Source organism: Colobus angolensis, unplaced genomic scaffold, assembly GCF_000951035.1.
Source record: "Colobus angolensis palliatus isolate OR3802 unplaced genomic scaffold, Cang.pa_1.0 Scaffold153, whole genome shotgun sequence".
Taxonomy (NCBI): Eukaryota; Metazoa; Chordata; class Mammalia; order Primates; family Cercopithecidae; genus Colobus; species Colobus angolensis.
In genome coordinates, this window is record NW_012114633.1 from 6,833,814 (window position 1) to 6,846,301 (window position 12,488).

The following is a 12,488-nucleotide window of genomic DNA, read 5'->3' on the forward strand; positions in this document are numbered from 1 at the left end:
TGATTTTTAAATTTTATTTAATTTTAATTAATTTAATGTTAAAAACTGATGCTTAATTCTCTTACTACAAAACTTTTAGTATGTTTAGAACAACTTGACTATTTGGATCTACTTTTTCAACTGTTAATTATATGAATTCTAAATACAAAAAAAATTTCTAATAAAACCTAAGTATTTGAATTTAGATGTGTTAAAAGTGTGTAACACACTCTGGATTTTGAAGACAGTAAGAAATAGAATGCAAAATATTCCACTGATAATTTTTAAGCAATTCCATGTAAAAACGACAATATTTTAAATATTGTTAAGGGCTGAACTGTGTCCCCCCAAAATATGTATGTTGAAGCGTTAATCCCCAGTATCTCAGAATGGAACTGTATTTGGCGATATAGTCTTTTAAGAGATTATTAAAATGTCTTTAGGGTGGGCCTTAATCCAATGACTGATGCTTAAAAAGAGATTAGGACACAGACACACACATGAAAAGAAGACCATGTAAAGACACAAGAAGGTGACTGGTGACCATCTACAAGCCAAGAAGAGAGGCCTCAGAAGAAATTAGCCCTGCTGACTCTTGATCTCAGACTTCTAGGCTCCAAAATTAGGAGAGAATAAATTTCTGTTGTTTAAGCCACCCATTCTGTGGTACTTTGTTATGACAACCCTAGTAAACTAATACAGATATATTTTTAAAATAAATTTCACCTATACATTTTCTACCTTTTAAAAAAAGTTGCTAACCAGCAAATTAAAAATTACACATTTAAAATTACAATTAAAACTTTGTATTTCTATTTGACAGCAAAAAGAGAGTGCAGAGAAGAGTTTGTAATGTAACCAGCGAAATGAAGGATCCATTTTAGAGAAAAAGAAATGATAAAAATGGTGGAGTAATTAATTAACATAAAAATAAGAGTGAATAACAAAGCTAAGCATGTAGAAAGAAACATACCTAAAAATTAATATGTCACTGATGGAACAAATGTAGGACACAGAGAAGACCAAAAAAAATTTTTTTTCAAACAATGAAGAACGAGAATAGGTAGGAAAAAAAGGAAGCCAAATATTACTACAGTTATTTTTGCCCTCCAAGAGGTTTCAAAAGTTAGCCTACTTGATTAGCTGGTTTTAACATGGTGTTGACATTAAAGAGATTGGATGGGGAGTTTGGAAAACTAATCAGAAGCAGTGATAACAATGATAATAAAAGATTTCTAAAAAATTATAAAACTATAAACAGCAAATAACCATAACCCATATATGAAAGCACATTATATAAAGATACAAGTAACAATGAACTTTTAAAGAAAGTATAATACTGAATGACAGACATTAAGAGGCTCAGGCGGTCATTATTAAACTATTAATCAACATAATATTGTACATTCAATAAAAATAAAAAATGTAAAGAATATAAACACAGAAGTATGGTTATAAGTTCTATGTTAATACTAGAAAATGGCACATATACCATGATTATTAATGTACAGAATGAAATATGAAATTGTTAAAATATAAAAATTAGAAAGGACTTTTAAAAATATTTTAATTTGCCTTTTGCTACCGTCACATATAGTAATCTCAAATTTTTAAAACAGAAAACAAACCAAAAAAAAAGAGCTTATGGGATCTTAGAAAGACAAAAAAAAAAAAAAAAAAAAATAATGTTCTAAAATGGGGTTTTTCTGAGCTTACAATAAAACTGAACAAAGATAATTAAATCTTATTTTCTATCAAATTTGTTTTACTTAATATACCTGGGCCAATCCATAAGACAGCCTATTTAACAATTATTAATCATAATTATACCTCCTTATAATACTATCTTTCTAAAAAATGTAAAAGTAAATGTTGATTCAGTGAAAGTCTAGCAACTGAGTGCAATGATTTGATAACAGGAAGCTAACAACCAAAGTATGTGCTGTGTTCATAGCCCAGAAAAGAAGAAATGGATGATTTACCAGAGTAAAAGGACCTGGCTAAAGAAGGCATAAGTAGGGCCACAACCAGAATTTCTCCATACACCTCTCATAACACTCCCAACACCAAATATCCTAACTCCTGCAGGCAGAAAATTGGTAGATTTTAAATAAAACAACTGAAGCACCAGGTACAAAAAAGTCTTCTTGGGGATCAATGACACATAAAAACAGTACTTCCTGGACACTGCCTCCCACCCCACAGTCTGGAGTTGGCTACTTGGAATAAGCAGAAACTATATAATAACCAGAAAGCTAGAGAGAATGAGAATATGAGAAAATAAAAGGCATGCTCATTGTTAATAAAACATGTAATATATGTGAAAAATTGAACTTAGGGTAATTTGTTCAAGTTCTCTTCCCTAAGATACCGTACATCTAGAAATAATAATGACTTGTAATAGAAGACATACTAAAGAAACATGGAATACTTAGAACTATATTACTACATATCTTCAAAGTACCCGTATCAATATGTCATTAATTAAATTCTATTGAAAAAGACACAGCATATACTGCCATTTTGTCCTTGCTACTAGGAATTCTACAAGGTATATTTTGTTTACTTTTTAGAGGACTCGGAAAGTGAGCCATTGGCTGCTGCTTTTCAAGCTCCTGGGCACCCTGCTGTACCATCTGAAGGGGAGCCTGATTCAACTAATCTTTGCTTTGATCCTCTGTGTGGGGCCTGTGATGGAATCTAGCTCACCTAGGATTGACAGTCTTAGTAGTTGCCAGAGTAGCTTTTCAGGACCCATTAAGGCATCAGTGAAAAGAGCAAAATTATTATTTCAGTCCTTAGTTTAAACCATGTTCTCATCCATTTACTAAAGTGAAGGAGGCGTACAGAGCAGCTGATTGCAAACCGTGTAAGAGCACAACCAATTGTTTTGTATCTTAGTCTAAACTAAGCAAAACTCTGCTAATCATTTAACTGTTATGTCAAAACCAATTTAAGGACATTGTTTTGAAGTGCTTATTTTTAAAAATTACTATGAGCCCACAGAACAATATGCTTTTCTATTTGCCGGGGAGAAAAAATCTGTTTAATTAAATTGTCTTACTTGAGTTCCAGCCTTCATTGGGTTTCCAAGGTCACATACCACCTGGCGAGTTTGGTTTTCTGTCTTAAATGCACAGGAAAGTCTTGCTAAGGCCTTTGATAGACAAAGAAAAAGGATATGAAAGGAAATAAAATATCATGCAGTTGGATATTTCAGTTTCTTGTACTAAGCAAATAAATCTAGTTGAGCAAACCAGGAGTTAAGGAAAAAGCCAGAATTGGGTACAATTGCTACATGGAAATGCAGAAGTGTTTCTAAAAGATCCCTAGAGGGCTACCATACATAACCATAAAGCCTCTGACAAATAATTTGATGGACAGGCTTAGACACTTTATCTATCTAACCTCGTTTCCAGGCACTTAGCTTGCAGTTCTAAAAATGTCATATCAATACATTATGCAAAGTATTAGGCTTAAAAGGAATTATGTAAGATAGGCACTCCATTGTCTAGCAATTTAGCCTTAGGTAGAACAGCTAAGCCTGTGCTTCACTAAATAGGGGAGCAGCTCATTAATGTTAATAAGATCTGTTGAGTGCATTTCGATTTTTAAAGAGGCAGTCTGCTTACTTCACTGTTTCGGACAACCCCGATGAAATCTGCCTGCAGTGGAATGGAAACGATGAGCTCAGCTTCATAGGCACCTTCTCCTTGATTCTGAGCCTTAACAATCAATGTCAGAGGGTTGTCATCCCCAATATAGATCTTCTTTTGATCACTACAAGTTAACAATACAAATCCAGACTGAGAAAAAAAGACTAGATGGGGAAAGTATGACTGTTCAAAGAAACAAGAGTTAAATACACAGCACCAACATGTTCAACAGTGTCTCAAGATATTTTAAGACTACTTCACAGCTTGATAGACAACAGAAAATAGCACACTGGGTGCAAATCCAATGTTCTCTCAGTAAAAATAAACATTGATGCCACTAATATATCACTATCATTCATATCTATTACTGAAGTGAATTATGTGTACTTTGTAATTCCTCAATATTTTTCTAAAAAGCTAAATTAATCATGTGTCATAATTCTCACAATATTCTTTATAATTCATATACCATACAAAATCGTAAGGATATTCCTTGAGTTCAAAGTATATTTACAATGAAATGTATCTTTAACATGATACAATATTACTTTGTGATATTACCCAAAGGTGAATGGTAATAATTCTGTCAACCTAGGCAACTAGTGAAAACACAGTAGATATTTTCTTTAGAAGCTCAATACTGATAGTTTTAGTATTATAGAAACTCACGCATTACCCTCCAGTATAACTAATTCTCGTTAAAATATGTTAGTCCTTGGAATAGAAATATGTACCCTTCCATTTAAATTTCTTACTACATTATTTATTATTTCAAGCAAAACTTACCTATCTACAAAAACTTCCAGTTTGGGTTTACAGACATTGTCTTCACCACAGTCAAGTAGAATGTGAGCCTAGAAAAAAACATTTTATTTTTCTACAGGAAAAATACCAATGCAGGTGGCATAAGCAGTGTTTATCAATATCTATGTGGTTATACATGTATGTACACATGTATATATTTTCATGTACTGATCAGCTTGTTTGTATACCTTAATGCAAAAAAGACCATGGCCACTTATTTTTAAACAGGCCAGTGTAGCCAGTCAAGAATGAGAAAGAAAAAAAAGATTCATAGGATATAATACAGTTCCTTGGAACCTTTCAGTTCTATCTCAAATTAAGCTGTTACCATCTTTGAATGAGGACTGGTGTAAAAGAGAAAGTAATAGTCAAGAAATGAGGGTTCATTTTTACTCTGCTGCTAGCTAAGTTGTGAGATGTCGGGCAAAATAGACTACCTTCTAGAGTTTCTCATTATGGACTGTGCCTCCACCAATATCATGGAAATAGGGCTGCAGAGGATAAAAGAATAAGGAACTGTACGTATTCAGCAGACAGGCAGAGAGACCAAGGGGCAAAAGAAACTAGATAAAATGAGTCCAGCATTGCATGGTCATTTGGAAAAAGATGAAGGAAAAGAAGCTTGAAGCATTATAGCTAGCCAATCAGGGTAGGTGAAAAAAGCAAAGACCTGAACTTTTTTCCCTTCTAGATCTGGCCAGAAGAATGTTCCAGCTAGAGCAAAATGGAAAAACCCAAAAGAGAGAAACACTGGGAAAAAAGCAGAGGAGCTGGGTAGGATGTGAAAGAAGAAACATAAAAATTAAGAGAAGAATGGAAAATAAAGATGAGGCCATTTTTGCTTCAAGCACAGAAGCAGACAAAAAGAAGAGAGAAAAGGATTTAAAGGAAAAGAAAAACGGAGTCCCTCAAAACAAGGATGATGATTGATGATGATTGTACACTTCCAAGTAACAAGGAATGTCTGGTATTAAGGCTTCAACATACACATTTTGGGGGAACACAGTTCAGCCCTTAGCAATATTTAAAATATTGTCATGTTTACATAGAATCGCTTAAAAATTATCAGGGGAATATTTTGCATTCTATTTCTTACTGTCTTCAAAATCCAGAATGTATTATGTACTTTCAGCACATCTGAATCCAAATACCTAAGTTTTATTAGAAATTTTTTTGTATTTAGAATTCATATAATTAACAGTTGAAAAAGTAGATTCAAATACTCAAGTTGTTCTAAATATACTAAAAGTTTTGCAGTAAGAGAATTAAGCATCAGCTTTTAACATTAAATTAATTAAAATTAAATAAAAGTTAAAAATCAGTTGCTCAGTGACACCAAGCCCATTTCAAGGGCTCAGAAGCCACATGAGGCTTGCAAGTGGCTGTATATTGGACAGAGATTCTTAACTGTTGTTTTAATTTGAAGGAAACACAAAAATATATGTGAATTAATTCACTTACCTAGATATATGCAGTTGCTATAAGCCTTTTTCAAAGAGGACCATTAGAAGAACTACATGGTGATTCTTTACATCACGCCAAATATAAATCAAGGCTTGATTAGATTATATCAGGAAGAAAGTGTGGACTTTGCAGATAACAAATTAACTAGTGATAAGATATGTATAACATTCCCAGTTAGAATGTTAGATGAGTATCTTAAGTTTGCAATGAGACATATGTATAAAATATTAATGAAACTGTAATATAGAGACACTTGGCTAACATCACTCTATAGGGGAAGAAAAGGACTTAGCTGGCATTGAAGCAGCCATAGTATTAAAATATGCTGTCAGGAAAGATAGTTTCAGAAATGGAAAAGCAATGTCTTTCATGCTCAGACAACCAAATCTCTAGAGTTATATATATTATATCTTGCACAAAGTCAGAAATTAATATGTATTTGAGGCCGGGCATGGTGGCTCATGGCTGTAATCTCAGCACTTTGGGAGGCCAAGCCAGGTGGATCATGAGGTCAGGAGATCAAGACTGTCCTGGTCAACATGGTGAAATCCCGTCTCTACTAAAATACAAAAAATTAGCTGGGTGTGGTGGTGGGCGCCTGTAGTCCCAGCTACTCAAGAGGCTGAGGCAGGGGAATCGCCTGAACACGGGAGGCGGAAGTTGCAGTGAGCCAAAATTGCCCCACTGTACTCTAGCCTGGCAACAGAACAAGACTCCATCTCAAAAAAAAAAAAAAGGACTTAATGTGTATTTGAACCAAAAAAATGAGAGAAAAAAATCCAACTCTTTCTGCAGAAAACACTAAATCTCTAACACCAAAGGATTAGGGAGCAGAAAGGGAAACACTAGAACTGCACTGTCCAATATAGTAGCTACTTGCAAGCCTCATGTGGCTTCTGAGCACTTGAAATGGGCTTGATGTCACTGAGCAATTGATTTTTAAATTTTATTTAATTTTAATTAATTTAATGTTAAAAACTGATGCTTAATTCTCTTACTACAAAACTTTTAGTATGTTTAGAACAACTTGACTATTTGGATCTACTTTTTCAACTGTTAATTATATGAATTCTAAATACAAAAAAAATTTCTAATAAAACCTAAGTATTTGAATTTAGATGTGTTAAAAGTGTGTAACACACTCTGGATTTTGAAGACAGTAAGAAATAGAATGCAAAATATTCCACTGATAATTTTTAAGCAATTCCATGTAAAAACGACAATATTTTAAATATTGTTAAGGGCTGAACTGTGTCCCCCCAAAATATGTATGTTGAAGCGTTAATCCCCAGTATCTCAGAATGGAACTGTATTTGGCGATATAGTCTTTTAAGAGATTATTAAAATGTCTTTAGGGTGGGCCTTAATCCAATGACTGATGCTTAAAAAGAGATTAGGACACAGACACACACATGAAAAGAAGACCATGTAAAGACACAAGAAGGTGACTGGTGACCATCTACAAGCCAAGAAGAGAGGCCTCAGAAGAAATTAGCCCTGCTGACTCTTGATCTCAGACTTCTAGGCTCCAAAATTAGGAGAGAATAAATTTCTGTTGTTTAAGCCACCCATTCTGTGGTACTTTGTTATGACAACCCTAGTAAACTAATACAGATATATTTTTAAAATAAATTTCACCTATACATTTTCTACCTTTTAAAAAAAGTTGCTAACCAGCAAATTAAAAATTACACATTTAAAATTACAATTAAAACTTTATATTTCTATTTGACAGCAAAAAGAGAGTGCAGAGAAGAGTTTGTAATGTAACCAGCGAAATGAAGGATCCATTTTAGAGAAAAAGAAATGATAAAAATGGTGGAGTAATTAATTAACATAAAAATAAGAGTGAATAACAAAGCTAAGCATGTAGAAAGAAACATACCTAAAAATTAATATGTCACTGATGGAACAAATGTAGGACACAGAGAAGACCAAAAAAAATTTTTTTTCAAACAATGAAGAACGAGAATAGGTAGGAAAAAAAGGAAGCCAAATATTACTACAGTTATTTTTGCCCTCCAAGAGGTTTCAAAAGTTAGCCTACTTGATTAGCTGGTTTTAACATGGTGTTGACATTAAAGAGATTGGATGGGGAGTTTGGAAAACTAATCAGAAGCAGTGATAACAATGATAATAAAAGATTTCTAAAAAATTATAAAACTATAAACAGCAAATAACCATAACCCATATATGAAAGCACATTATATAAAGATACAAGTAACAATGAACTTTTAAAGAAAGTATAATACTGAATGACAGACATTAAGAGGCTCAGGCGGTCATTATTAAACTATTAATCAACATAATATTGTACATTCAATAAAAATAAAAAATGTAAAGAATATAAACACAGAAGTATGGTTATAAGTTCTATGTTAATACTAGAAAATGGCACATATACCATGATTATTAATGTACAGAATGAAATATGAAATTGTTAAAATATAAAAATTAGAAAGGACTTTTAAAAATATTTTAATTTGCCTTTTGCTACCGTCACATATAGTAATCTCAAATTTTTAAAACAGAAAACAAACCAAAAAAAAAGAGCTTATGGGATCTTAGAAAGACAAAAAAAAAAAAAAAAATGTCAACCTAAATTTAGGGCAAAGAGTTCTATGAAAGAAGAAATATTAGTGTAAAAACATGAACATGTAATTTAAAAAGGAGAAATAGTAATTAGAATTAACAATATTTACATACATTATACATAAGATTTTCTAAAACTAGAATACCACCTATCAAATTTTGTTGCTTTCTTTGGTTTTCTGAAAAGAATTATTTATTTACTATATATGCACTTTTTAAAATTAAAATATCAAAGATAACATAGATACCAAATATCTTTAGCGAAATACTAAAATACGTAAACAAACTGGCACATTGCTGTTCTCCTTGAATTATTTTCCTATTTCACGTATATGAAATGTGATCCTGTCTTTCTCTGTATATCTATGTTAAGTGGCTTTAAATATCTCTGACTTGAAAATTCAGATTCCCAAAAAAATAAAAAGAAAAAAAATAGAAAATTCAGATTCCTAACCTTCTGACTTTGACTAAACATCTATCAACATGATAAAGGAAGTTTCCTCTAATATTTAATAACATGAATTGTAAAGAAAAATCACAAAATATCACATTAGTGGTAAATTGAGTACAGTACCTGTCGACTAATGTTAGCAGGCGTGAACTGGTTAAGAATGGGTTGCAAGCCTGTTGTATCAGCAGCTGTTCTATAATCCAACCAATATTCCATAAAAATGGTAATTGGAGTGAGTTTGTCTCTAAATTCAGATTCATCCTAGAAATGGAAAAGCTTTGAATTAATGATAACATCAACCTAAATATCTGGAGAAATCCGTAAGTGCACATTACAAAGCCAGCTGTATTCATCCCTGAGCCTTCAATTCTAACAAAATTCTCTGGAAAATTATACTTATGTAGAAATAGAATATCCAAAAGATTATCCTTATCAAGTAAGAACATTTAGTCAATTTTTGTTTTACAATGTACTATTTGATTCACACGAAAGTACGAGACATGTTAACATGAGCACTCACACACACCCAACATAATAATAAGGACATTATTGATACTGCTTAAGCTACCCAAATACTTCTTTCTCTTCCTCCCTCTGCATTCCTTCTCAATAGGATCACATGTAGTCTTCTGTGACTTGCTTTCTGTCCTACACTCTCATTAAGATCCATCCATTCTATTGCATGTAGCCTACGTTAATTTTGTACTGTTGAGTACTATTTCATCATGTAAATATACCACAATTCATTTATCCATTCTGTCGAAGGCTATTTTTATTGTTTATGGGTTTTGTTTTTGCTATTACAGAAATTGCTATGATTATTCTTACACATAGTGACAAGTATATTTGTCAGCTCTATAGTACCACATCATTTTCCAAAGTCTTCAAAACAATTCACACTGCCATCAGCAATGTATAAGAATTCTTAATTCACAGCTTGACCAATTAATAGGTATTCGCGGACTTTGTTTAAATGTAAGATTCTATTTCTTCATAGCCATAACTTGGGATACTTGTCTTGCTTCTTAAATCATGAAACGTTTAAAATTTAATCTCAAACCTTTTTTGTACTTAAGACAGTCACGTTTCTTCTTTAATTTATTCATGTGGCAAATTACATTTTTAGACTTAATATTAACCCACTCTAGGATAAACGATAAGCCCAACTTGGTTTACGTATCTTTTTTTACAAACTGCTAAGAGTTATCTGCTTATAATGGCTTAGTAATCTTACATCTATTGTAAGACTACAATGAAATTCTCCCTTCTGGTACTATTTTTGACCAGTCCAGGAACCAATTACACTAGTTTCACAGATTGACTTTGAAATATTTTGTTTTTTTATTCTTTCAAAGAGCTATTTAAAATTGAGAAATCTTGTTCTTGAATGTTTGGTAGATATTGCCTATAAAACCATCTGGGCTTTGTCGTTTTGTAAAGATTAACTGCCAATTCTATTTGGTAAGTGTTTAGAGGATTATTCAGGTTTTCTGTTTCTTCTTATGACAGTTGTACTGTTTTACTAAGAATTTCCAGGTTTTGTCTAAAAGTTTTCCTATGTATTGGCCCAACGTTATTCATAATATTCTGTTAATTCCTCCCTTATCTGTAATGCCCCACTTCAATTCTTATTTTTATGGTGTTTTCTTCTTACCTTCATTTTTTCTTAACTTTCATTTAAATTAAATAGCATTTAAGGCTATACATTTATCTTTATATTCTACTGTTGTGATAGCGTATACATTTTGATATGTCATATTTTCATTGTAATACAGTTGCAAGTAAATTTCCATTATGATCTTGTTTTTGACCCATAAGTTATTTAAACATCACACTTCCCAATTCCCAGTTGATCTTTTTGTTATGGATTTCTAACCACTGCACTGTAATGGCATGTATTCTATAAAATTACTTTTTCAAATTTGTTTAGACTTTCTTTATGGCCTATGCATGGTCAGTTTTTATATTCTTTAATTGTTAGGTATAGATTCTATATAAATCTGTTAAATCAAGTTCATTATGTTGTTGTCTAAATATTTACTGATGTTTTTGTCTTGTTTTGTTTTTTCCTTTAAATAAAATAGAGTCTCACCCAGGCTGGTCTCAAACTCTTGGCCTCAAGGGATCGTCCTGCTTTGGCCTCCCAAAGTGCCAGGATTATAAGCTTGAGCCACTGTGCCCAGCCCCTTTATTTCTGTAAACATTTTATACAAATTTGTACTCTGTAACTGGCCTTTGCGGGTCTAAAATCTGATGCTTCTTCTAGTGGTTTCTTAGTGTGTGTATGTGTTTAATGAATTCATATTTGATCAAACTTAACCTGTGGAAATCCTGGGGCCCATACTGGATAGCTCCCCTTCAGCAAGGTTTTACATTTGGCTCTTGCTGGAATCAGGACACACCTCTGTCGTAAGAACACTCAGCCTTCTACATATGTCGGAATTCCTGTGCTGGTGTCTGCAATTACCACCTGCCCTCTCCTTAGGCTTCATCCTTTGCCAGCAACTCTGGCTCATATATTTGCTTATAATCCACAATTCAGATTTTTGCAACTGGAGTTTTTTAGTTGATTGATTATTTTTTTGGACCCTGATTTCTTTTACTGTCTTGAAAGTCCAGTTGCATTTAACAAATATGTTTATCATAATTTGTTCAGTAGTATTGTTGTGGAAAGGCCATTTGGAATAAGCAATCTGCCAGAAGTAGAAGTCCGTCATTCAGGTTTGACACTTTACAAAGCTAAATTTCCTTTGTGTATTTTTCTGTTTTTCCTTTTGATCTAACACTAATTTACAGAAAGTGAAAATCATTTAGATAAAAAAGAAAAACTAATGACTGAAAAGGAAAAACAAGGTGGCAGAAAAGTTATCTCTTACCCGCAGATACGCTATCAATTCCTCACACTGCATCAGTCCCCCCCTTGAAATAGTCATGTTCTTGGAGTGACTTGGGGACCTGCTGTAGAAAAACAGTGCTCGTCGAATTGCTCCCTTTTGCTTGAGTTTATCCAAAAGAAGTTCCACCTGGAAATCTACGTAAACCAAAGGATTTATAACCAACATATTCTTTATGGACACCTATCTATTCTACCATAGAGTTTTCATGTAAACAGAGATCTTTATTCCTTAAGTAAATTGTTTCTAATTAATTTAAAATGTCATTACATTGTAATGAGACTACAACATACTAATTCTGAAAAAAATTTAATAATAATTAAATAATTCACCAAACTTTCCCTAAAGTAATGTCATAAATAATTCCCCAAAAAATGATAGTAGTAAGCCAATTATCAGACAGGAGAAATGCTATCGTTTAATTTAAGCTGAGAGGAGGAAATCCAGAGGATGAAACATGTGAATTGAGACTTCCACCATAAATTCAAGCAGCAAGAGTCTTGCTGATTTTGATTAAGAAGTATTTGCTCATATGTACTCATACTGAAACTAGTAGGCCTTACAAAACCTAAAAAGTTAGCACCAGGTGGCCCTAGATAGGGTCTCACCCTGCCTAGATAGGGTCCCACCCTGCCTCGATAGTGTTCC

General features: G+C 32.8%; 1 protein-coding gene across 3 annotated transcripts in view; it reads right to left on the minus strand.

Moving 5' to 3' along the window:
• ITGAV (integrin, alpha V) overlaps positions 1-12,488 on the minus strand; it is a 95,763-nt gene that overhangs the window by 16,215 nt on the left and 67,060 nt on the right. For all 3 annotated transcript variants that reach the window (XM_011936495.1, XM_011936493.1, XM_011936496.1), the window contains 5 exons: positions 11,823-11,977; positions 9,070-9,207; positions 4,422-4,489; positions 3,612-3,759; positions 3,044-3,136 (listed from right to left, as the gene is read on the minus strand). In XM_011936495.1, coding sequence (XP_011791885.1) covers positions 3,044-3,136; positions 3,612-3,759; positions 4,422-4,489; positions 9,070-9,207; positions 11,823-11,977 — 602 coding nt within the window. The remainder of the gene's footprint in view (positions 1-3,043; positions 3,137-3,611; positions 3,760-4,421; positions 4,490-9,069; positions 9,208-11,822; positions 11,978-12,488) is intronic.